Source organism: Pholcus phalangioides, unplaced genomic scaffold, assembly GCF_987345545.1.
Source record: "Pholcus phalangioides strain wild (caught in Gottingen) unplaced genomic scaffold, Ppha-v1.0 ptg000031l_1, whole genome shotgun sequence".
In the NCBI taxonomy this organism is placed as follows: domain Eukaryota; kingdom Metazoa; phylum Arthropoda; class Arachnida; order Araneae; family Pholcidae; genus Pholcus; species Pholcus phalangioides.
In genome coordinates, this window is record NW_028301621.1 from 2498578 (window position 1) to 2523982 (window position 25405).

A 25405-nucleotide genomic window follows, 5' to 3' on the forward strand; every position below is an offset into this window, starting at 1 on the left:
CTTGCCATTGATTCACGGTGTATTTCTTGGGTGGTGCAAGAGGAGAGGTTTTGATTAAACAGTTCCCTATTAAGGGAATCCTCGGAGTGCTTCCCCTTTCTTGCAAGATTTTTCGCGTGTGGTAGCTTTAAACTCTTTCTTCTTGGGAACTCTTTGTGGTTTAGGGAGAGGCTGAAGTGAAACCAAAGTATGATGGTGATCTGTTTGTTGCAGATCTTTGATAACATCACTCATTTTGGACGTTTTGAGTGCATCCACAGGAAGTATTTTTCTTTTCATGTGTCTGTTATTAGAGTTTCGCCGTATTTTCTTCTCCAACGGCTTTTTGTTGTTTAAAAGATTTGTGGTTCCATCCGGTTCGCTGGAAATATTTTGAGTTAAAGAATTATCAAATACTTGCTTTCTCTTGGTGCTTGTTCTTTGCCCACCACTAATACGTTTCCTGTCTCTTTCAGAAGTCACGCTAATAACACAGGCTATTCAATTAGATATGCGATTCCTACATACATGCTATGGCTCTGCTTTTTACCGCACCATTAAAAATGTTTATGGAACGGAGGGCTACCTCTTGAGTACATTGAAGATTTTATTCAAAAGAATACTAATGCAATTACGTTTTAGTAGCAATTCTATAAGGATAAATAACAATTTTTTAATCATAAATTCCAATAGCAATTATATTATACATACTGTAATTTAAATCAGCTGGAAACGTGAAATCATGTGTTTTTTTGCCCTACTTTTGAGATTTTTGTCTGTAGACGGAAACATTTTAGAGATATATATTACTCCCTTTCCCCCGAACAAATACTAACATTGAGAAACGTCGATGTTCAATATGTATATGATTTCCTTACTAACGTAGCCAGCATTATACAACAAATAAGCTTTTTTTCCCGATTGATTTGAAATTGTAAGTGTAGTATTGGATATAGTGATTCTGTATATACAAGGTGATTCAGAAAAGATTGGTAAAACTTTAACAGGTGATTTACACCAATACAAAAAATTGTCATAAAAAAATGCACGGTCTGACATGAAACGCAAACGCGCTAATACGTTTCGAAACGGCCGCTCCGCATTCGTGTTGAAATTTATCGGGAAAAAAAGAACCCCATGCATGCAAATGTAACCTGGGGAAGAAGAAGCCGCATGCAATTCACAGTGAATAAAAGACGCTGACGCCAGCCGTGAAATTATTCCAGCGTACAAAACCGTTCTAACAGTTGTAACGTACGGGATGGCATCCGCGCCTTTTATTCACTGTGACGCAGATTTGCATACAGTTTCTTCTTCTTCTTCCCAGGTTACATTTGCATGCATATATAGTGTTCTTTTCCTCCCGATATATTAAAAAAAATGCCGTTTTAACGTGTGCGGGTCGGCCGTTTCGAAACGCACTAGAGCGTTTGCGTTTCATGTTAGACCGTGCATTCTTTGATGAAAATTGTTTATATTGGTATTTACTATCACTTCTTAAAGTTTTTCTCATCTTTTCTGAATCACCCTGGGGCTGTACTATCTGCTCATGCTTATTCTCATCCAATCCGAATTAGAAGCATCGGTTCATAAGCATGACCTTAAGAATAATCCGAAAAATGATACCAAGAAAAAATTCTTAGGCTCATTCCTTAACGTCACTTGACGCGAAAGAGGGAAAATCAAAAGAAATCGCTTTCTACACAGGGAAAAGTGATTTTTTCCCTTTGGCCGATCGACCACTGGCCAATCAAAATTAAGCTTGGGGTATACAACTACTACTATACATTTACTGAATTTTTTGTTCAGCGACGGGGGCAACGCAATTCATTTTTAATGCACGTGCAGAACATTTGTTGTTGTTGTTTTTTTCACATTCTTTAACGTTTAAAATTTAAGGTGTTAGCGGGACTACCGGCTAGATTTTTTTATTTTTTTTAACGGGAAGTATGGAAAACAAAAGAAGTACATGAAGGGTTATTTCTATAATTAAAATATACTTTTCAGCGTGTAAATATTATTCAAAGGGCATTTCAGCATTCTAATTAATTTATTGAAGTTATTTCTAGGCCGTACTTCCTAATGAACTACCAAAATCACATTGGAATAAAAATGTATTGTTGTCCTTTATTGCCTATTTTGATGGACGTTGGTGAGATTATTACTTTACTTCATTTATTTTATATATATGTTACCGGCAAAGTATGAAATACCGGTTTTATTCTATACTTTGCCTAGGCATTCTATAGAATGCCTAAACACAATCCAGGCAAAGTATGAAACATCTTCTTCCAACAAACCTCTTTAGGGGAGGTATAAAATATTACATAAAATTAAAATTTCACAGAATTTTCGTCATTTTTTCCCGGAAACGTTTCCTTTTGGCTCTCGTGAAGAGGGATGTGTTGAGGGGCGGTATAAAATATTACAATTTTTCCAATTTCGCAAATTAAAATTTCACAAAATTTTCGTAATTTTTTCCCGGAAACATATAGCAAAAATCTTCTAAAGTCGGTAACAGACAATATCCAGAAAAATATCCAGATGTTGAGGAAGCGCATTATAAAATTCGGAAAATCTGTTATTACCAATGTATTGTTATATCTGTTATATTACCAATGTATTGTTATATCTGTTATATTACCAATGTATTGTTATATCTGTTATATTACCAATGTATTGTTATATCTGTTATATTACCAATGTATTGTTATATCTGTTATATTACCAATATTAGTATTATATGATTTGATGGCAAATAAACAATTAGATCTTGTATTGTGACACTTAATATTGAAACAGATTTTATTCTGGGACGTTGAAAATTTGAGTGCATGTGATCTTTTCAAACAATTAGTTTAGAATGACGAGAAAACGTATATTTACTGAGGAAGAAATACGCCAGTAGATGCAGAGATTCGATGAGAGAAACTCTGGAAGCAGTGATGATGAAAGTGCAGAAGATCATAGATCTACTTTACGTCGAACTGTGGAGAAGAGAGTAGTGGTTCTGATGATAAAGATTTAAATCAACATAAAATTATTTCTCGGGCGCGGTAGCCCAGGTCGATAAGATACTCGCCTAAAGTACCAAAGGATGTTCAGAGGTGTCGCGAGTTCGATAGCCGGTTCGTCCTTGTCAGAAAACTTTCCTGACACAGGGGTACAACAGACACGGCAACATGACCGGAGAAAAAATTGCTACCGCAGGAAATTCCCCATCGAGGGGTTAGCGCACCAACCTCTCGATGGGTCTAAAAACAAGCTTGCCGTTCGGAATCGGCAATAAATTGTAGGTCCAGATCTAATTAGCCCTCGTGTGCAGAAAATCACCGTGGTAAGACAAAAATGATCAAAATTATTTCTCCAACGGTGCCTCAGTTGGTGAAAAATAGAACGCCATTGAGAAGCAAGAAACGTAAAATCGTGAGAAAAGTTACTCGTCATAACTCGTTGAAGCCACAGAAATGCTCTAGGAAACTGCAGCAGATGGGAGCATATGGAAAATCATATAACCTTCCTCAGCTTTAGGATGTCGAGGATCGCAAAATATATTGAGAGAAACTCAAGGCCCCACATTTTATGCGTCCAAAAAACATAAATGAAAGTGTTCTGAGTTCGTGACGCCTTATTTTCTGCGACAAAATGATTCGACATATACAGAAGCTGAAGCACATCGTCGTCTGAATGAAACTTCTTGGTCAGTTTCTTTGCTTGAACTGGATGCAACGATATCCATTATGTATGCAAGAGGTGCAAAAAACTTCATACTGAATTCATTGTGGTTGTCGATTTGGGGGTCCCCTATTTTTTCCCCAAACAATGACAAGAGATCGTTTCAAAAAAAATTTTGAAATTCATGCGATTCGATCTGAAATCTGAAAGGTCTGAAATATTAAAAACTGACCAATTTTCTCTTGCATGTTCACTATGGATTTCATTCATAGAATACAGTGCGACTTGCTACAAACCAGGGTTCAATCTAACTGTGGACGAACAACTTCTATCCTGAAAAGCAAGATGCCTATTTACACAGTATATCCCAAGTAAGCCAGATAAATTTGGGATAAAATTCTGGCTTTTTGCCTGCGTTGATTTCAAATATAATCTGAATGGACAGAAAATCAGTTTCGATTACACTGGGGCAGATAACACCAGACCAGCAAATCAACTTGTCTATGAACATGTAATTCGATTAGTCGAACCTTATCTAGGAGAACGTCGAAACAAAACAACAGATGATTATTTTACATCACTGAGATTATGTGCATTTTTGAAGTCGACAAGCTTGGTTGGGACCACAGAGTAATAATACTATAGAGTGCGCGCGAGGGGTTACAATGTGAAGCAAAGATCCGGAGTCACGTGACTCCGGTCGAAAGGCTGGTCAGGGAATCTCGCTGGCAATGCTTTCCTTATGGCTACTCGTATGACGATCTACACGCGCTGTCTTATTTTTGATTAGAATGGCCAACACTTGCGCAGCTTTCGGATGTTCTGAGCGGTTTAGGAAAGGGGGACCAGTATCCTTTCACAAGGGAATACTTTTTTGCTTATTCCTCTTCTTATAAATTAAAAATTGGAATATTAAATTGACGATGCAATGGATTTCTGACGTAATCTCAGTTTTTAACGACTCCATTTTGGATTTAATTCAATTAAAGTCCCAAGTTTTGGTAAAATTCAAATGTCATGAATCATTATTAAATGTTTTAATAGAATTTTTGGCAATAAATGATTGAAATTGTGAGTTTTATGAAGTTTTAACTGAAATATACGTCTCCGCAAGATTTGGCGAGATTTGGCGAGCTAGTGAGTTCATTCGAGTTTTGCTCAACTTGGAAGAAAATATGCTTTTCAGAAGGAGAAATTTATGAAAAATATTCTATTTAAATAGAATGTGAGGAAAACTTCCCCCCCCCCTCTAGACAATTGCAGTTTTGCATAAAAATGCATAACAACCTAAAAATAATAGTATTTTTACCCCTCTTCACACCTGAGATAAAACTATTACAGAAAAGAAATTTTTTTATTCATTAATTTATGTTTGTTATATGTGAAATTGCCGCTTCAAACAAGAAAATTAATTAATCAATTGATTTTTTGAGTCAATATCTGTACTAAGACCTGAAGTCGTATATTGTGTACCTCAGATGTTATCTTGAAAAAGAATCATTCTAAAAACGATTTAATACCTTAAATTAAGATTAACATATGCATACTTTTGGAGCGAAGAGATTACATATGTCACATATGTATATATATATGTGACATGTGTAAATATTATATTATATATATGAAATATTATATCCTAAAATATTATATATATATATATACACACTTTAAATTATTACATATATACTCTACATGGAATTTTAATTCTTATAATTTAGAGAAATTGATGATGAGATTCTGTAATTTTCTTGAGTAAAATCTATTTTAATCCTGAAATATTATGTAAGTGTTTACAGTTTTGTGTGATGAGGTTATAAAAGGTTTTTCAGGAATGTTAGAAATGAAACTTTTTCTTATTGTTTGAATATTATTTCATGACTGAATATGGTATGAGTGTGAATGTGTTACATTACATAACATAATATGATGCATTATAATTAATTATACATTAATTATGAGTATATAGAGTAATTGTAATGTTCTGGAAAGATATATTTTTGTTTTAATAACCCCTAGTATAAATAAATTTTCGAAATTAAAAGCGACAAAGTGAATGAAGAGAATATTTAAAAATATAAATGAATTTACAACATATACGTTGTTCCGTTTTCCAATATTTGTTTATTTTATAGAATTTATTTTTTCAAATCTGATACTCCCTAAATATTTCACATAGAAATGAGTGAAATTCATTGAAAAAATGAAGGAAAGTTTTCATCAACTTGATCGAATTGAGTCAAATTTTGTTACAGCAACATCCTAGCTTCTGCGAAAACGCGCCAAATGTAATAGCGCAGAACCTGTTCTTTCCCCGACAATACTGCTCATCTTTTCTTCACGTTCGACAAGTTTTATGAATAGCGTGCGCGGTCTATTTATATCTTAAGTCTATGGTTGGGACCCTTCAAAAAGACCGTCGTGAGGTACCTCCAACTGCAAAAACAGGAACACAGGATCTATACTCGTCGATAGTATTCAAAACTGGAACTGATATCACGCTGACATCTTATCAGAGAAAAAAGATTAAAAATGTTCTAGTTCTGAGTTCACTTCATGCAGATGTAACTATCAACGAAAACGTGAAAAAGACCCCAGAAACAGTTGCCTACAATAACGAAATTAAATATGGAGTCGACATCGTGGATCAAATGGTGCGATTATACACCACTAAGATTGGAAGTCTTCGCTGGCCAATGCATGTTTTCGGAAAAAAATTACGAAAATTCTGTGAATTTCTAATTTGACGAAATTTTAATATTTTATACCGCCCCTCAACAGATCCCCTTTTCACGAAAGCGAAACGTTTCCGGAAAGAAATGGCGAAAATTCTGTGAAATTTTAATTCGATGAAATTGTAATATTTTATACCGCCCCTCAACAGATACTTTTTTACGAGAGCGAAACGGAAACGTTTCCGGTAAAAAATGACGGAAATTTTGTGAAATTTTAATTTCCGAAATTGGCGAAGTTGTAATATTTTATTCCCCCCTCAACAGATCCTTTTTCACGAGAGCGAAAGGGAAACGTTTCCGGGAAAAAATGACTGAAATTCTGTGAAATTGTAATTTGGTGAAATTGTAATATTTTATTACAGTAAATATTATATTTACCCCTCAACAGATCCCTTTTCACGAAAGCCAAAGGGAAACGTTTCCGGGAAAAAATGACGAAAATTCTGTGAAATTCTAATTTGACGAAATTGTAATATTTTATACCGCCCCTCAACAGATCCCCTTTCACGAAAGCAAAAGGGAAACGTTTCCAGGAAAAAATGAAAATTCTGTGAAATTTTAATTCGATGAAATTGTAATGTTTTATATACCGCCCCTCAACAGATACCTTTTCACGAGAGCGAAAGGGAAACGTTTCCGGGGAAAAATAGCGAAAATTCTGTGAAATTTTAATATTTTATACCGCTTCTCAACAGTTTCTTTCACGAAAGCTAAAGGGAAACGTTTCCAGGAAAAAATGAAAATTCTGTGAAATTTTAATTTGACGAAATTGTAATATTTTATACCTCCCCTCAACAGATACCTTTTCACGAGAGCGAAAGGGAAACGTTTCCGGGAAAAAATAGCGAAAATTCTGTGAAATTTTAATATTTTATATCGCTTCTCAACAGTTTCTTTCACGAAAGCTAAAAGGAAACGTTTCCAGGAAAAAATGAAAATTCTGTGAAATTTTAATTTGACGAAATTGTAATATTTTATACCGCCCCTCAACAGATACCTTTTCACGAGAGCGAAAGGGAAACGTTTCCGGGAAAAAATAGCGAAAATTCTGTGAAATTTTAATATTTTATATCGCTTCTCAACAGTTTCTTTCACGAAAGCTAAAAGGAAACGTTTCCAGGAAAAAATGAAAATTCTGTGAAATTTTAATTTGACGAAATTGTAATATTTTATACCTCCCCTCAACAGATACCTTTTCACGAGAGCGAAAGGGAAACGTTTCCGGGAAAAAATAGCGAAAATTCTGTGAAATTTTAATATTTTATATCGCTTCTCAACAGTTTCTTTCACGAAAGCTAAAGGGAAACGTTTCCAGGAAAAAATGAAAATTCTGTGAAATTTTAATTTGACGAAATTGTAATATTTTATACCGCCCCTCAACAGATACCTTTTCACGAGAGCGAAAGGGAAACGTTTCCGGGAAAAAATAGCGAAAATTCTGTGAAATTTTAATATTTTATATCGCTTCTCAACAGTTTCTTTCACGAAAGCTAAAGGGAAACGTTTCCAGGAAAAAATGAAAATTCTGTGAAATTTTAATTTGACGAAATTGTAATATTTTATACCGCCCCTCAACAGATACCTTTTCACGAGAGCGAAAGGGAAACGTTTCCGGGAAAAAATAGCGAAAATTCTGTGAAATTTTAATATTTTATATCGCTTCTCAACAGTTTCTTTCACGAAAGCTAAAGGGAAACGTTTCCAGGAAAAAATGAAAATTCTGTGAAATTTTAATTTGACGAAATTGTAATATTTTATACCGCCCCTCAACAGATACCTTTTCACGAGAGCGAAAGGGAAACGTTTCCGGGAAAAAATAGCGAAAATTCTGTGAAATTTTAATATTTTATATCGCTTCTCAACAGTTTCTTTCACGAAAGCTAAAAGGAAACGTTTCCAGGAAAAAATGAAAATTCTGTGAAATTTTAATTTGACGAAATTGTAATATTTTATACCGCCCCTCAACAGATACCTTTTCACGAGAGCGAAAGGGAAACGTTTCCGGGAAAAAATAGCGAAAATTCTGTGAAATTTTAATATTTTATATCGCTTCTCAACAGTTTCTTTCACGAAAGCTAAAAGGAAACGTTTCCAGGAAAAAATGAAAATTCTGTGAAATTTTAATTTGACGAAATTGTAATATTTTATACCGCCCCTCAACAGATACCTTTTCACGAGAGCGAAAGGGAAACGTTTCCGGGAAAAAATAGCGAAAATTCTGTGAAATTTTAATATTTTATATCGCTTCTCAACAGTTTCTTTCACGAAAGCTAAAGGGAAACGTTTCCAGGAAAAAATGAAAATTCTGTGAAATTTTAATTTGACGAAATTGTAATATTTTATACCGCCCCTCAACAGATCCATTTTCACGACAGCGAAAGGGAAACGTTTCCGGGAAAAAATGACTGAAATTCTGTGAAATTTTAATATGATGAAATTGTAATTTGGTGAAATTGTAATATTTTATTACAGTAAATATTATATTTACCCCTCAACAGATCCCTTTTCACGAAAGCCAAAGGGAAACGTTTCCGGAAAAAAATTCGTTTCCGGACGGAAATTCTGTGAAATTTTAATTTGACGAAATTGTAATATTTTATACCGCCCCTCAACCTTTTCACGAGAGCGAAAGGGAAACGTTTCCGGGAAAAAATAGCGAAAATTCTGTGAAATTTTAATTTGATGGAATTGTAATATTTTACACCGCTCCTAAAGAGATCCTTTCTCACGAAAACGAAATTTTTATGGAGGAAAAAAAACGTGTCATTCATCAGAAATCTATTAAAATTTATAGTTCAACAAGAATCTCTTATTTTGTTAGGCGCATTTGGCATCCTGCGGCTTATATAATTAAAATTTTGTTAGTGGATGTTGTGGAAGAAGATATTTCATACTTTGCCTGGATTGTCTTTAGGCATTCTATAGAATGACTAGTCAAAGTATAGAATAAAACCGGTATTTCATACTTTGCCGGTAACATATATATATATATACTTTTAGGATAATATAAATCATCGAGGTATACAGTGAAAAAAATAATCTCGATACAATCTCTGCAGACCAAGGAAAAAAAAAATATTGTTTTAGAGAGATTATTGTTATATCGAGAGGCAACAGTTAGAGTATCAGCATTTTCAAACAAGACTCGAAAAAATATATAGCTGTAGAGAGAATTATAGTTATATCGGGTACCGTTGTAGCGAGGTTTTACTGTATATACTACACTTCGTCAATTTCAGAAAGTAGATTTATAATTAAATCCAATCAATTGTAAAAAGCCGACGAAATTGCATAGTTTTCTTTCAAGGAAAAACACCACTTCATCGTAATAAATTTCCAAGTCCAAGAAATAAATTTTTTTAACTAAACCGTCGATCGCGAGTTGAAAATACGACGATCCGATGCTCAAGGAGTGGGTCTCCCCTATCCTTATCGTCATCCGAATATTCGGAGAAATACGATGCTTGTTTTCGGAGGGAGAATGCCGCTAGTACGGAAATTTCCCTTCCATGCTTCTTATATTGTCATAATCGGCGCGGATTCCTGATAAGCATGAGTAGATAGTACAGCCCCTGAATATATGTATTTCTTGTTTATCTGTTTATTTTTTTCCCCTATTTTGTTCCACGATATTAGTTGTTTCCATGTTGAGATACTTGCTAATTCTTTCAGGTTTGTTTCTGTTAATTTTGTTATTGTAAGTATAAAAATATAAAAATTGTTTTATGTTGCTACCCACTTTGAAATTGGCTTATAGCTAAATCAATAAAGTATGTATGTATGTAGTATAGTTATGCAGTTGGATGCTATTTTATGCTACATATTATAATTTTTTTTTTTAGGAAAAGGATTTGAAGCCATAAGTACCCTTCTTCTGTTGGCACTTCTGATATTAATAGCAAAGGGGTACACTGTCACAAGAGCACGTTTACAAAGAGTGACAGTCCTAAAGATTGCATGTTTCCTATGCGTGTATATCATTGTTTATGTGTCCCTCTTCCTGTATGAGCAGCAGGTACAGTTTTTGCCATTAACAAAGTTATAATAGAGTATATTGCAGTATATATAGCATTCTAAAAAGTAATTTTCATGGATCTGCCCTGGATGGATATGGATTCCTTGGGAGATCTAAATATTGAATTTAGTTTGTTTTATTGATTATTGTATTTTGGTGTAAGTTTGCTTTTCGTTTTTGTTTAATTAAATGTAGGGCTCAAAAGTTATAGTTTTTAACAAAAACCTTTGTTAAAATAATAGAGTAGATGAGCGAGTTTATACCATAGGTGGAAAAAACCATGGTTAAAAACTCTCCCGGAAAAAATAGCTCGACAGTTTTTGTGAATTAGGAAAAAATTAATTTTTACCCCCTTTTCTACTTGTGAAGCATTATTGTGCAATTGAATTGGTTTCCAAATGCAAATAAGATTGTGTTAATTGCATCTCAACTAATATTTTTACAAAAATTCGTCAGTTCCCTTGGAAGTACTCTCTTATAAAGCCACCACACTTGTCTTTTCTTCCATTGTTGAAAACATTTTTAAAATTCATCTCTTGTGACGCCAGACAGCGCCTACATCGTTTTTGTTTGCACCTCATCCATGTTAGCTAAGGTCTTTCTTCATCCTGTGGTGAATCGCCACAGAAGACTCACCACCATGGCAATCTCGACAGAAAGTTGCTTTGGCAACCCTGGAGAGAACGGGAGAATCTTTTCCCTTTGCGTGGGTAGGCATCAGAGCGAGGTGAATAACCCTTTAGAAACATGTTAATCATTTGAGTCGCACCACGGTTTATCCGCACACGAGGGTTAATTTGACCGGGACCTACAATTTATTGCCTATTCCGAACACGGCAGGCTTGTTTTTGTTTTCTTTTAAACTCATCGAGGGGGTTGGTGCGCTAACCTCTTGATGGGGGGGGGGGGGAGGGGACTCCCTGCGGTAGCAATTGTTTCCTGCGGTGATGTCACCATTTTTTTGTACCTCTGTGTCAGGAAATTTTTCTGACAAGGGAGAACCGAGTATCGAACTTACGACACCTGTAAACATCCTTTGGTACTTTAGGCGAGTATCTTATCGACCTGAGCTACCGCGCGCTCACTAGAAACCTGTAAAGATGTCTTTTACGAATATATATGTACTTGTCAATTAACTACCCCAACACTGACTTAATTATACTGAATAAAAGTGATTGGTTAGCATTCAAACGATGTGTGTTCGATTGAGAAGTTAATAACAACAAGGGGCTCTATATGACCTCAATGGTGATGGTGACTGAAACGAAAAAAAAAAGGAACACGAAAAATGAACCTTCCTTCAAGAAAGAGCTACATGACGATGAAGAAAGAATTCAGCTGTTGCCAAGGGGGACATCTCTGACTTCTATAGATGGAGGACATAATAGCAACAAAGAGATAAGTACTCTCATTGATCCTTTTTTTTCCGCTTCCAAACTTTTTTTAATTACCGTAAAAAGTAAAAGTGAAATGTTTAATGCGTATATTTTGCGTTTAATCAAAATAATAATTTATTCTGAATTTAATAAAATAACTCGTAAATATCTAATTTCTTAATTTAATTTTCATAAGCACTCAAATTTTACTTATTTATTACTTTTTTTGGAATTTTGCACCATGTCAGAGGTCAGTGCGGTCCAAATTCCTGCGTACAACAGGTCAGATCCAGCGCTATGATTCATAATGTGCGAGAGTATATTCGCTTTCGCAACTCCAAAACCATCACTGAACCCCTCACCAAGTACAACTGTGTAGTCTTCCATCTACCCCCTGAAATTGCACCTGTGGTTAGGGATGTGCTGATGAAACCGGACGCCAGTGATCCGTACGGGAAGCTCAAAACGAAGCTTATCAATCGTTCGGGCGAATCATCCCAATCAGAGATCCAATTTCTGATATCGGGGAAAAAATTAAGGACCCGCAAACCCTCCGAATTATTGAGATGCAAGAAACGCCGTGCAGAGTCATTAAACGTGTCGGAAAAGCTGATGATGGAACAGTTTTTACAGCGCCTACCAGCGTCTGTTCAGTCCATTTTGGCCGCAGTGTCCGCGTTAACGTTGGAAAAAGCTGGAAAAAAATTTCGGATTGGATTCTTGAGGTCTCACCCACTCCCATTGAGAAATTCGCTGTTTCCAGTCAATCTAGCGACGAGAAAATTCTCCGGGAAATGGAGAAACTGCATAAAAGAATCGACGAACTCTCTTTCTCACGTAGCCGATCACCTTTTCGGAGAAACTGAAGCCACTATGAAATAGAAGTAATTGTAGAAACTCACAAAAATTTGCTAGTACCATCGACGCTTCGGCAACAAGTGTCGAGAACAAAAATGTGTAAACCATGCTCTTGGCAGGGAAACGAGAGCAACAGAGAATAGAGGCGACTTATTCTTTGCCTCAAGTTTCGTGTCGCCTTTTCATAAGAGATCGGAAAACTAACATCATTTCTGGTCGATACTGGCTCTGACGTGTCTCTACTTTCAGCTGACAATTTTCAAAAACGGAATTTTCCACAGCAAACGCTTTTTGCCGTGAATTCTTCTACCATCAATGTTTATGATTAAAGAACCTGGTGCTTCACAATATGCACCTGCTGATTTCTTTGGGGCTTGCTTCGCGGTCGCTTGTTCGGAATTATGAGACGGCATTTTAGAACTAGATTTAATTCCTTCAAATACAAAACATGCGAACTACATACATGTGCGACTTGTTACCACGATGTTTAGAACTTAACTCACTGTTGCCATCTTACAAACAGTAATAATAAGAATAATTGTCTATTGCCATCTTACAAACAATAACAATGAGAATAATCGATAAAAAGGAAGAAAACAAAATAAAACGATTCCCGATCGGCCAGAACCCTTTCTCTTGATTTCCACATAAGACAATTTACTGGGACCTTCCTAATTGCCAATGTCAGTACACCAATTCTTGGAGCAGATTTTCTCCATTATTTTAAATTGGTACCCGATCTGAAGCATAAATGTCTCAGTTCCTGGAAAACCAAGTTACAGGCCATAGGCCAAGTAAAAACCACGGATATACATTCAGTGACCACCTGTAGTGGCAAAACCTCGTAGGTTAGCTCCGGACAGATTGAAAATTGTAAAATCTGAATATCATAACATGATGCAACTGGGGAATTTGAGACCTTCGAGTAGTAATTACACATCACCACTTCATATGGTTCCAAAAAAGGTACTTTAGAATGGAGACCTGTATGGGATTATCGTGCTTTAAATGCACAAAAATTAAAAGATAAATACTATACCTATTCCCATACATAGCCGATTTTACTGCTGAACTGCAAAAATTTTGTCGCGCGCTTATCAAGACATATATTAATAATAATGAAATATCAGTACTCTACGTTACGAACTTGCATGGCTTTATCGTAGAATTACACGCGTCATATATAACACTGAAATATTGAAGGGACATTGCGAAAATAATGATACTTCACTGTCACTCAGGCCGAACACATACTGGAGATGTGAGCGAGAGAGGTACGAGCGAGCGTCGAAAACAAATGCACTGTTTTGTGCAGCGACACAACGAGGAGTAAATTACAAGTTAATTTTATTCATGGTTATCCCTAATCGTAGTTGCATTACACAACATTCAATATCTATCTATATATATAAAATTGATTTTCTGTGTGTGTGTGTGTGTATGTTCTCTATACAAATCTACAATTTTAGATCGATCGTCGCCAAATTTTGCATATATACCAAATGGGACCCGACTTGAACGATAGGCTACTTTAAAATTTCGTCAGACCAGGGCAAATGCCCCAAATGGGTAAAAAACTGTCCGGCAACAATGGTTTTTGGGCCTCAACAATCACTTTCCGAACGTTTACTTTGGTTACCGTGGTTCCCTAGCGATGAGTTTCAGACGTGTTTATGTCTTTACAATGGTTTGTCACTTCTTTAATGCTGCCAGTTATGTATAATAGTTTATGCCTTTATAATGGTTTGCCACATTTTCAATATACTCTCAGTAATGAGGCTTTTTGAATAGACGTCATAATCATCACCATCATCGCTTTGAGGGTCAGGAAAAGGGTGATCCTCATAGAAATCACTATTAAAATTGCCGATTTAACTGCATAAATACGGAAATTTAGTGGGGTGGGGGGGGAGGATTCCCTGCCACATCAATAATTTTAAAAATTAAATTGAATTCTCGATTTTTGAAATATGGAATTCACTTGGAGATACGAAGCCCAGAAAATTAAAAATATGAATAATTTGCCGGATCTACTTTTGAGTTTGATATCCATGTAATAACATTGATTTCAACTTTTTATTTATATCTTCTCAAGCATGAAAAATTAATGTCTCCGTATTGTCTTTTGATATTTATTTGCATAAATTCATATAGTTTAGGATGTTTTTAAAATTAGTTATGGGCCCCGTAAAGTGCATCGAAAAAATTCCACAGCTTTAATTAAGCATTTTTGGAAGCTGAAACAGGCAGAAATAGATAACTTGAAGTTCAGGGGGAGGGAATCGAAATACCTAACACCCATACAAAAAAAGGGGGGGGGACTATTCATTTCTACGTTTCTTTAAATTTAGATTTATTTCTTTCATGAGTCGCGCAGGACGTCGCCATATTGGTTAACTTAGACACGGTTTGCATGTCCCTCAAAGAAAGAGGGAGATATCGCATGATCCAAAAAGCCTCATTGAAGAAAACCCGGGCAGCGCCGGGTATTGTAGCTAGTAGAATATAAACGAATAAGGGCAATCTCGCGGTACACGGAATTTATACAGAAAAAGGTCACTCATAATAATCAATAACGAAATTTTGGTAAACTCACCATCACCTCCTTTTACTGGCGATCTGCCCGTACCCTAAGGTAACCCTGGAAGACATCGTCAGGATGGACAGGAAGGACAAATTGCCAAGATGGCTACTAACAAGAAGGACCCGTGCGTCGTAACGCTGTTCAAAAATAAGTTAGAGTTGGTGCTCAGTGCTCTTAGTTCGAAGCATAATATGGACAAAGTCATCCGTGATGATGCCAAGGCTGCCACCAGTGAAATGATAGGTTCACTGCAGCTGTTGGAGTTTATAATCACCGATATAATGCCAAGCGTCACATCGAGTTCTTTGTCTCCGCAGATGAATTCGTTAACTTATTCAGCTGCCGTTTTGTCACCAATAGTGAATGTTCCGGAAAACCAGCCAGCCAATTTGCCGAACCGCTGTACAAGAATTCCTCCTCTTGCAGTGACGTCATCGTCATCAGAACTGGTCGTGGACTGCCCCCCGGCTATTCGAAATGGAGAGCTTCAACACAATGGAGAGCTACAGGACGACAATAATGACGCTCCATTCAAAGAGGTGGTGAAAAAACGCCGCAGGAGACACATGATAAAAGGTTCTAGAGAAGACGGCTGTGCTCTTTCTGCGGGTCCCGTAATCCCTAAAGACTCTGTGATTTACGTAGGGCGATGCGATAAAAACACCACTGAAGAGACGGTGGTTAGTTTCATGCTGTCAGAAAACATTTTCGTCTCCGACTGCAAACGTTTGAGCACCGAAACCGCCGTATACTCGTCTTTCAGAATCACTGTCCCAGCTGACAAGGCTGCACAGCTGCTGTCCAGCCCAGCATTCTGGCCAAAGGGAATTGTGGTCCGTCGATTCTTCGAATCAAGACCAAGATTCACAATTTTCAATAGAAAAGAATCCTCGACAAGAATTTCAAAGGTGAGTGATCTTCCTTCACTCGTTACCACTGGCGTAGCTATTGGCTACCCGCTAGAGATGAATGGGGCCCAGCATACGACGGGGGTCAAAGATAAAGTGAGACATCCTACGGAAAATCCGAATGACGAAGCTGCTGTCAATTCGGAAGCAACGAGCGGATCTGAAGAGACTCCAGGTGAGCACTGTCCACAATGACTGAAATATGGAGCTACGGCATTGTATACAGTTTACTATCAAAACGTACGTGGTTTGCGAACAAAATCTCGCGATTTATGGGTTAATTCCGCAGCAAATAATTATGATATAATCTGCATGGCTTCAAGACGACATTTCTGACTCGGAACTTTTTGACAATCGATACATTGTGTTTAAGCAAGATAGAAACCTTGTGCTCACAAACAAACGAACAGGAGGAGGATCTCTTATTGCAGTCAAAAATTCTCTATTTGCGAAAAGGATAATTCATGATGCGGCACCTGAAGAGTGTGTGTTTGTCGAAATTAAAAATGTCAGTTCCCGTGTTATCATCGGCGTAGTATACATTCCTCCCGGCTCGTCCGTGGAATTGTATCGGACATGTTTCTCTTTCATTGCCCACAATCGCGAATTCTCTGAATCTGACTGCATAATAGTTGGTGATTTTAATCTTCCGTCTTTAAATTGGGTCAGCGGCGTACCTCAACACAACTGTCTGCGAGACCTTGAGCTTGAATTTTTATCATTTTTTAATTATCATGATTTTCAGCAACTGATATCTTCGCCGAATTCTAATGGACATTACTTGGATCTTTGCCTTGCGAAGCTTCTTCGTGTCAATGTTGTAGTGACCACATGTGATGATCCATTAATTAGAGAAGAGCTACATCACCCCAGTTTCGAGATTAAAATTTTTTGTGTGAAAAATAGTTCTCGGGGTGTGGCTACAAAGTACGTCAGCAGTGAATACAACTTTCGTAAGGCGGACTTCTTCTTATTATATAATCTTCGGGATCAAACAGACTGGTCTAGACTTCGAGCTCACTATGAAGTAGACGATGCTCTTACTTGCTTCTATAGTTTAATCTTCGCTGCATTTGACTCTGATGTCCCTCGAAAAAGTGACTCCAAAAAATCTTATCCTCGTTGGTTCGACACTAATATAATCAAGGCAATACGCAAGAAAAATTCAATTAGAAGTAAACTTCTATCTAGTAATGGTCAATTGAATCTTAAAAATTTTCGTGACCAACGTAGACTCGTTAAATCCTTGATCCGAAGTTCACGGGACGCGTATTATCGTCGCATTGAAGATGATATTCATACGGACCCTTCTACATTTTGGAACTTTATGAAATCTCAACGACGAAAACTTACCCCGAGAAGCTTCAATTATGAAGGAATGAGTTTTTCGGAGGATGAGGAAATTGCAAACAAATTCGCCGAGTACTTCCAGTCTGTATTCTCTTCTCAGGTTGAAAGTACATCTTGGGAAGACTACAGTAGTGAACATCAGATAGCTAATAGACTTGATATTTTTGACATTAGTGAAATAACTGAAAGTGATGTTATCGGCGCTATACGGCGTATGAAATCTGTCAAATCCATAGGCCCAGATGGTATTCCAGCCTACATAATCAAAGCATGTGGAGATATTTTTTCAGAACCTCTTGTAATTCTCTTTAATCTCTCCTTGCGTAAAAATGTTTTCCCATCTTCTTGGAAGCTCGCAAATGTCATTCCGGTTTTAAAAAGCGGTCTAGTATCCGAAGTCACCAACTATAGACCCATTTCTATTTTATCCGCAGTGTCTAAACTCTTCGAGCACATCGTATATAGGAAATTGCACAACCATATCCGTCTAGAATTATCTCCATCTCAACATGGGTTTTTGCCGAATCGCTCTACTGAAACAAATCTTCTTCATCTCATTCACGATCTTGCTAAGTCAATCGACGCCAGCAAGCAAACAGATGTCATTTACACGGATTTCGCTAAGGCTTTCGACAAAATAAATCACCAGACACTACTTTACAAACTCCGATCTTTCAAAGTGTCCGAAAACTCTATCATGTGGTTCACCAGCTACTTAAATTTGAGAACATCCCAAGTTTTATTTCATAACGCAATTTCAACAAAGTATGTCAGTGGATCAGGTGTTCCCCAGGGTTCAAATCTTGGACCATTGCTTTTCTTAATATTCGTGAATGACCTTCCTCGGTGCTTCAGTGCATCAAAATGTATGCTGATGACGTGAAAATGTATCGCGAAGTTGAGAGCCTGGAAGATTGCATGGCTCTACAAAGAGACCTACAGTCTCTCCATGATTGGTGTGGGGCTAATTTCTTCCAGCTCAATGTTCGAAAATGCCACGTTATCAGCTATACAAGAAAATTGTCATCGGCCGAATTCGACTACACCATTGATGCTGCCTCTATCAGTCGTGTTTCCGTAATCAAAGACTTTGGGGTTTTCTTTGACTCCAAGCTTGCATTTACCGATCATATACATACATGATCTTACCAATAAATGCTTAAAACTGCTAGGATTTGTTGTGAGGAGCAGCAATAATTTCAAATCAATCGCAACAATCGCGACACTTTTCAATACTTATGTGCTCCGAAACTATAGTACTGCACTATTATATGGAGTCCTCACAACAATCTAGACTCATTGATACTAGAAAGAGTCCAGAACAGATTTCTACGTTACATGTTTTACAGGCAATTTCACGTCTACATAAATGACGTAAGTACAACCGAACTGCGACGTTTTTTCCATTTCCAATCATTGGAATGCCGAAGAAGAAGAAGTTACCTTCGCTTTTTTATAAAATTGTCAATAATATAATTGATGACTACTACCTTCTTCAACTTGTTGATTTTTCTGTGCCAATTGGAAATAGGCCTGTTCGGTGAACTCTTCGCCTCCCTAAACCCCGAACAAATATTTTACGACGGTCCCCTATTTTTGAGATGTGCAATACATATAACCAGTGCGATGTGAAACCCGATATGTTCAATTCAACTATAAGAGAATTTCTTAAAAGTTATATGTGAGTATTGAATATACATGTTATTATGCTTTTCCGTATGTATTTCTATTGTTCCACTCGTTTTTTGTTTTTTTGTAGTATGTTGTATTTGCGTTTTTGTATTTTTCTTCTCTTGTCCATCTCTGTAATTGGGCAATCCTTGCCTGTTGAGACGTGAATAAAATAAAGTGAAGTGAAGTAAGACAAGACAAGACAAATTCCAGAGAGAGTGTGTTCTCATTTTAACACGCGACTTACCCCATGAAACCCTCATCACTCTCTGCCAGAAAACGTGGTCAGTACTCTATATCGATTTAAAACTCTCTTGATTGGTTGAGTATCATCGCCTGACAACCCAGAAGGGCGCTGATTGACTCAGAGGCACGTTTTTAAAAACGTGACTTTGCCTATTGTCTGTCTCAGGTGATGTGATCATGTTGCGCAATCTTGTGCGTATTTCAATACAAGAAAAATGCGTCGTAGAATTCCTGCGAGAGAAGAAAACTCAAACGTATTGCTTTCCTGATGAGTGTAAGCGTATGGTTTCGCTATGGGGGGGGGGGGAGAGTGCGATTATGACATATTACTGACGGGAAGGGGGAGAATAAGAGATGAGATGGTGAGTGACCAATGACCAATTACATATGGCATGATAGATAATGATGATTCATAATATGAATCAACATAAATGATAACAATATTGTAAACACGGGTAAGCATAATGTGGTGCACAACAAAACAAACAAAAATGTAGTGCTATGCATATTTTTATGAACAAAAAGTGCAAAGATTCATATAAATTGTGCACGGCGTTATACCAACAACAAAGTTCAATTTCAAAGAAAATTTGACATGGTGTATGTATGTATGCACGTTACAAAACAACGTGGCTTTGTGAAACAGCTGAGCATAACTATAGGTATCGGGGAGAAAAACAAAAGTAGTATATTGCAACAGTATCATAAGTTGTGTAAAAAAAAAAGAGAATTATGTGTCAAGTGTGGTACTATATGAATCAAATGACAGTGCTACGTAAAAATGGTGGTTTTGTTTAGTATGTGTTGTACATAATAAACATAGTGTTATACCAAATAAAATATATATAAAAAAAATTTAAGACAAACTTTGTACCCCGTAGTTTCCAATGAAGATATAAATCAATATTAGGAATGTCCATCTATGTATACATATTCTCTGCTCCAAAACAAAAAAAAACCGTTACACATTGTTTGCACGAAAGAGTGAGTCACCACAATTCAACGTCATTCAACTATATAGCAACAACTTGAAAAACAAAATTGAAACCATGATAACAACACTTCAACATCTGGCAGCAAGAATCTAAACTTCCAACCTAAAAGAAATAAACTCCACAATGTGACATTCATACTAGAACTACTTTTCATATGAAAATAAACTTAAAATGGACACGTCACCTTCAACAAGGAGCAGTATGCACAAACATATATTCACTGGAAAGAAAAACTAGATACAAATCAATAACGCGTACAAGCATACAGCAATATCTTGATTATATACACCATATATAAAACATAAAGGTCTAGGAGATGATAAGTGAGTGACCAAAAGGTGAGTGAGACTGTCAGTACCAGTTACGTGATATACCGTAGAAGCTTTAAGCGATACACAAAATGACAAAGAAATTCAACAAAATATCACAAAAAAACACAGAAAAAGAATAGTGGAATCCCGTTAAAACGAACTCTAAGAGACCGGAGTAATCACTTCGCTATAACGAAATTTCGTTATAACGGAATTTCCGTTTTCAACATGAGTAAAAAAAATTTTATAGCGGAATTTGGTTCTAAGAAAAAAAATTACTTATTTGAGTTCGTAGATAATAAAAAGAATGAAGTTGAATTTTAAAAATAACTCAAGGCAACTTGAATCAATCAGACATCGAAGTTTTTCCGTAAGTTTAGCTTAAAATGTTAGAGGCAAATAATCCGTAATTTTTCTTTTGCACAAATATTGCAGAAGCCGAGGAAACAACGAATTCCTCTAAAGCAGCGGTTCTTAACCGGTGCACTCTCCAGGAAAATAAAAATAAAAAAACATTAAAATTTAAAAAAAATATTTAATTTAATAAATATTTTTAAATAGTAAAAATAAATCAGTAACTTTTATGAATAATTAAAAATGGACCTACGGGGCTCCGCCATAGAATTTTTTTACTAAAAAGGGCTCCTCGAGACAAAAAGGGTTGATAACCGCTGCTCTAAAGTATACGCGTGCTCAAGCAAATGGTCTGGAAGATTCTCTTCAGCTGATAAATATCGTTTTAGAGCTTCCAAACTAGCTAAGGCTTCAGATGCTGTAGGTACCGAAACACATATTTTTGTGAAAACTCTTCTTCATCACTGCTGTTTGCTTGTATCATACGAACGTTAACGGTTCCGAAGTGAAGACGTCATCGTCGGAGGAAAAAAAAAAATCGTTCAGCGTCACTCAATTCGGAATGGATGTTTCTTTTGCGATGTGTTCCCACAAAGCCTGCAAATCGATGGGTGTACTTTCATCAGTGTTTCACAGAACTCTGCTGTTATTAAATTTGTTTACTTCCACCCATTACAAATAAGTTTGTGAGTGATATCTTTCCAGGCTCCAGCTATCAAATCCATAGCTTGCTTGACATCGGGCTTCTCCATGATTTCTTTATTATCAAGCTGGTGAATCAGTTGTCGGTGAGTGCTGATGAATAGGTCTCAGCAATTGCGTACGGTACTTTCCCTTTAGAGGCCTTTCACATGGAGCGGATGCGGGTCCGGAAGAAGTTTTAACAATTGGAATATACTGAGCCTTTCAGACGAGCCGAAATATCTCCGCACCTATAGTTTGTTTCAGGTTAACTTTGCAGTGAAGAGAAAGGTAGAGAGTGTATTCCTTCGCCGCAAAATATAGTTCCCATACATCGGAGGTTTCTGATGATCATTTATATAGAATATTTCAATTTTTTTTATGATTTCGAAAAAAATACTGAAAAATACCGTTTTGAACCAATGTATATTTGTTTAAAATTTTTAAATTAGAAAAAATATTGGTTACCATTATCAAAAATCCATGGCGAGCTCAAGAACATTTTGGCGCGATTTCCAAGAAATTTTCCCCGCCAATATCACTGTCGTGCTTTTTTTTTGGTTGCACAATTATATATATATATATTATATCGTCATTTTGTTGAATTTTTCATTCAGTTTTGCATGTAGTTATAGGCCTACACACCCAGACGAATATTCAATCAGTTTTTTTTTTCTCCCGAAAATAGCCTCCAACGAATTCAGATATTCACTCATAGATTACAGGAAGTGTCCCTCTTTCACGACAGCGCCGATACCGTTGTGAGAGGCTCTCTTTATGGGTGTAGGTTACGGTTCCACTCTTTATTACGGCGCCCCCCCCCCCTTTTTTTTTAATTATCTATTTCTTGCCGTGTTCGTAGGATAGGGGTGGTTTCTGGATTCCAATAGCCGATAGCGGAGTGTGTTGACATAAGTAATGTCTCTTTTGCGTACACACCAACTTCTCCCCCACAGCACACACAGAGGCTGTCTCTCCAGATAAATATAAATAAGCAAGAGAGAGAGAGAGAGAGACCCACAATGGTTTAGGCTTGCAGTGTATTTTTTCCTTCTGTGACAGTTGTATCTTTTCACCAGAGATAGACACGCTAAAACGTTCTCCGTTCTTTTTGGCAATAATGCATAAAGCACGTTATTGAAAGGAAGAGGAATTTTGGATTGCAGATGGCCTGATGGAACACATGTTGGAGCAACAACAATTAATAAGTAATAGAGAATCCAATAGTTCTACAACTTCAAGTCAGGATTCCATAGAATGGGAATCCGTAAAAAATGACTAAAACTGTAGTGATAACAAGTGGCATCGACGTATATGCGTTCGGGTGGGTGAGCGACGGAAATTTCGGCAAGAAAAGTGAGTAAAAGAATTCTAAATTTTGCCTTATCATTTTTATTATTATTATTTGGGACTATTCCCAAATTCAAACATGAAAACCGGGTTAATAGAAGTTACTAAGATACTTTTCAATAAAAAAAAAAAAAAATTTCGAAAACCGCACTTTAATTTCTGAAAGTATCGAGGATGGTTTTTTTTTTTTCATTAGCTAATTGTTACTGACTGCAATTTTTTCTACAAGCATTACGTTATACGAAAATTTTTTTTTTTTTCTGCGAGATTGGCGAGAATCAGCCATACCTTACCGAGGCCGCGCATCGATACACAGGTTAAGAGGCTTTCGTTGTCATAGCAACGAGTGATGCGGTTCCCTCGTAGCTTCCTCTTCACTGCAAAGTTAACCTGAAACGGACTATAGGAAATGTTCATGCGGGTCCGGACGTCGTCCGCATGTGTCTAAACCTAAGTGCGGGCTCCGCATCCGCACATACAAGTTTTGACAATTGGGTTATTCGGAGCTATTCACGCGATGCGGATGCGGAGCGAATTCGTCCGCATCTTTGGCTATTTTTTGAAGGGGATTTTGCACGGAATTTTTTTAATTATTTGCCATAAATACCCTTAAAAACACCATATGAAGGTCCCTGTTCATTAATATAATGTACCTACATATGTCTATCCCTCCGATTTCCTTCTGAGATGGAGATATAGCAACTTTAACAGCCTTTTGTCCATATTTCACAATTTTATACAATAAAACCTGCCAACAACGGCCACTGACGGGACCAAAATTATAAGCCGTTCTGTTCATTGCGAATATTTAATTGACTAAATACTTTAATAACTTTTAAATTTAATTTAAAAATTTTAATTTTTTTCTTTTTAAATTTTTAAAATTATTTAAAAACTATAAATATTTGAAATATTATTTTAAATATTTATTATTTTCTTTAATTTTTAATCTTTTAATTTTTTTAAACTTAAAAAAAAATATTTTTATTAAACAATGTTATCCACGTACGGTGTTCACTCAGGGCCGGATTAAGACGTTTGAAGACCCTAGCGCTTGAATATTTTTGGTGGTTCCCTCGATACCTACAAGTATATTTTACTCGATATTTAGTCTATAAACTGAAAAAAATGGAATTTAATATTTCAGAAGTGACTAATCTAAGGATGGGATTTCACTATAAAAATGGTTTATGAAAGTTATTTTATAAAACTTGAAAAAAGCAACTAATAAATTTATCGGTGGCATTCTATTTAACTTATTATTTAAATTTATTAGTTGCTTTTTTTAAAAGAATTATTATAAAACTTTGATAAAAATTCTTTTAAAAAAATTGAAAGAGAAATCATTGAAAGCCATCATCCTCGTATTTCCGCATTTTTCGGCATCTGACTTTATCAATGTCAATGATTACCCCTGTCTTCTGACTGCAGATGGCAGCACTACACATAACAAGCATTACAGAGAAACAACAAAACTTCACGTCAGGTTTCACTACACGTACACGCACATTCCCGCATGTACCGATTCGTTGGGGGGTTCCGGGGGGGGGGTGTAGTAGTAGTAGTAGGTAGGGCCTCCAAAAAATGGCTCGGGGATCCATGATGTTCTTAAGTCAGCCACCTCGTTGGGCAATTTGCCTGTTGTGGCGTTGTATTTGTATGTGTATTTGTATTTGTATTTGGTCATACAGGGAGCACCATCTGTAGTTATGGCAGATATGTTGCCCAAGTCCAACTCACATTTGGTCAATGTTTCTGCCAAACTTGAATATAAGTCGAACTCCGTGCGGTATCCGTAAGTGCAACGACACTAGATAACTCCTCAATAATTTTGAAGTTTTTGTCAATACCACAAATGAAAAAGGCTGCTTGTGTTGCATCCGTCGATTCATCCATAGCTACTGAGTGAAACAAAAATTCCTCACATTTGGATCTGAAGGTTTTGAATACATCTTCTGACAGATCCTCCACACTTCTTGTTACTGTCATACCAGACAATTGAATGTTCGAAACAGCTTGAGCCTGTGATGGGCAAAGCACATCAACTGCAGACTGAGGGCATTCTTTAACGAATTCTTCATCAACGAAGGGCTTCCCACGTTTCGCAATTTTTTCTTCTATTATATAACCAACACGAACACAATTTTCAGACTGTTCATTTCTTGCGAAGAATAATGACTGTTGGCAGTTCAGCGTCGATTTCAGTTCATTGACTTTTTCACTTCGAAAATGTCCCTGCAATCCAGAATATTTCGCGATATGCTTTGTATCGTAATGTTTCTTAATATTGTATTCTTTCATAATGGCTACGCTCTCATTG

General features: G+C 36.5%; 1 protein-coding gene across 2 annotated transcripts in view; it reads left to right on the forward strand.

Moving 5' to 3' along the window:
• LOC149067000 (transmembrane protein 145-like) overlaps window positions 1–25405 on the forward strand; it is a 156223-nt gene that overhangs the window by 47952 nt on the left and 82866 nt on the right. For both annotated transcript variants that reach the window (XM_089252990.1, XM_089252991.1), the window contains exon 8: window positions 10229–10401. In XM_089252990.1, coding sequence (XP_089109116.1) covers window positions 10229–10401 — 173 coding nt within the window. The remainder of the gene's footprint in view (window positions 1–10228; window positions 10402–25405) is intronic.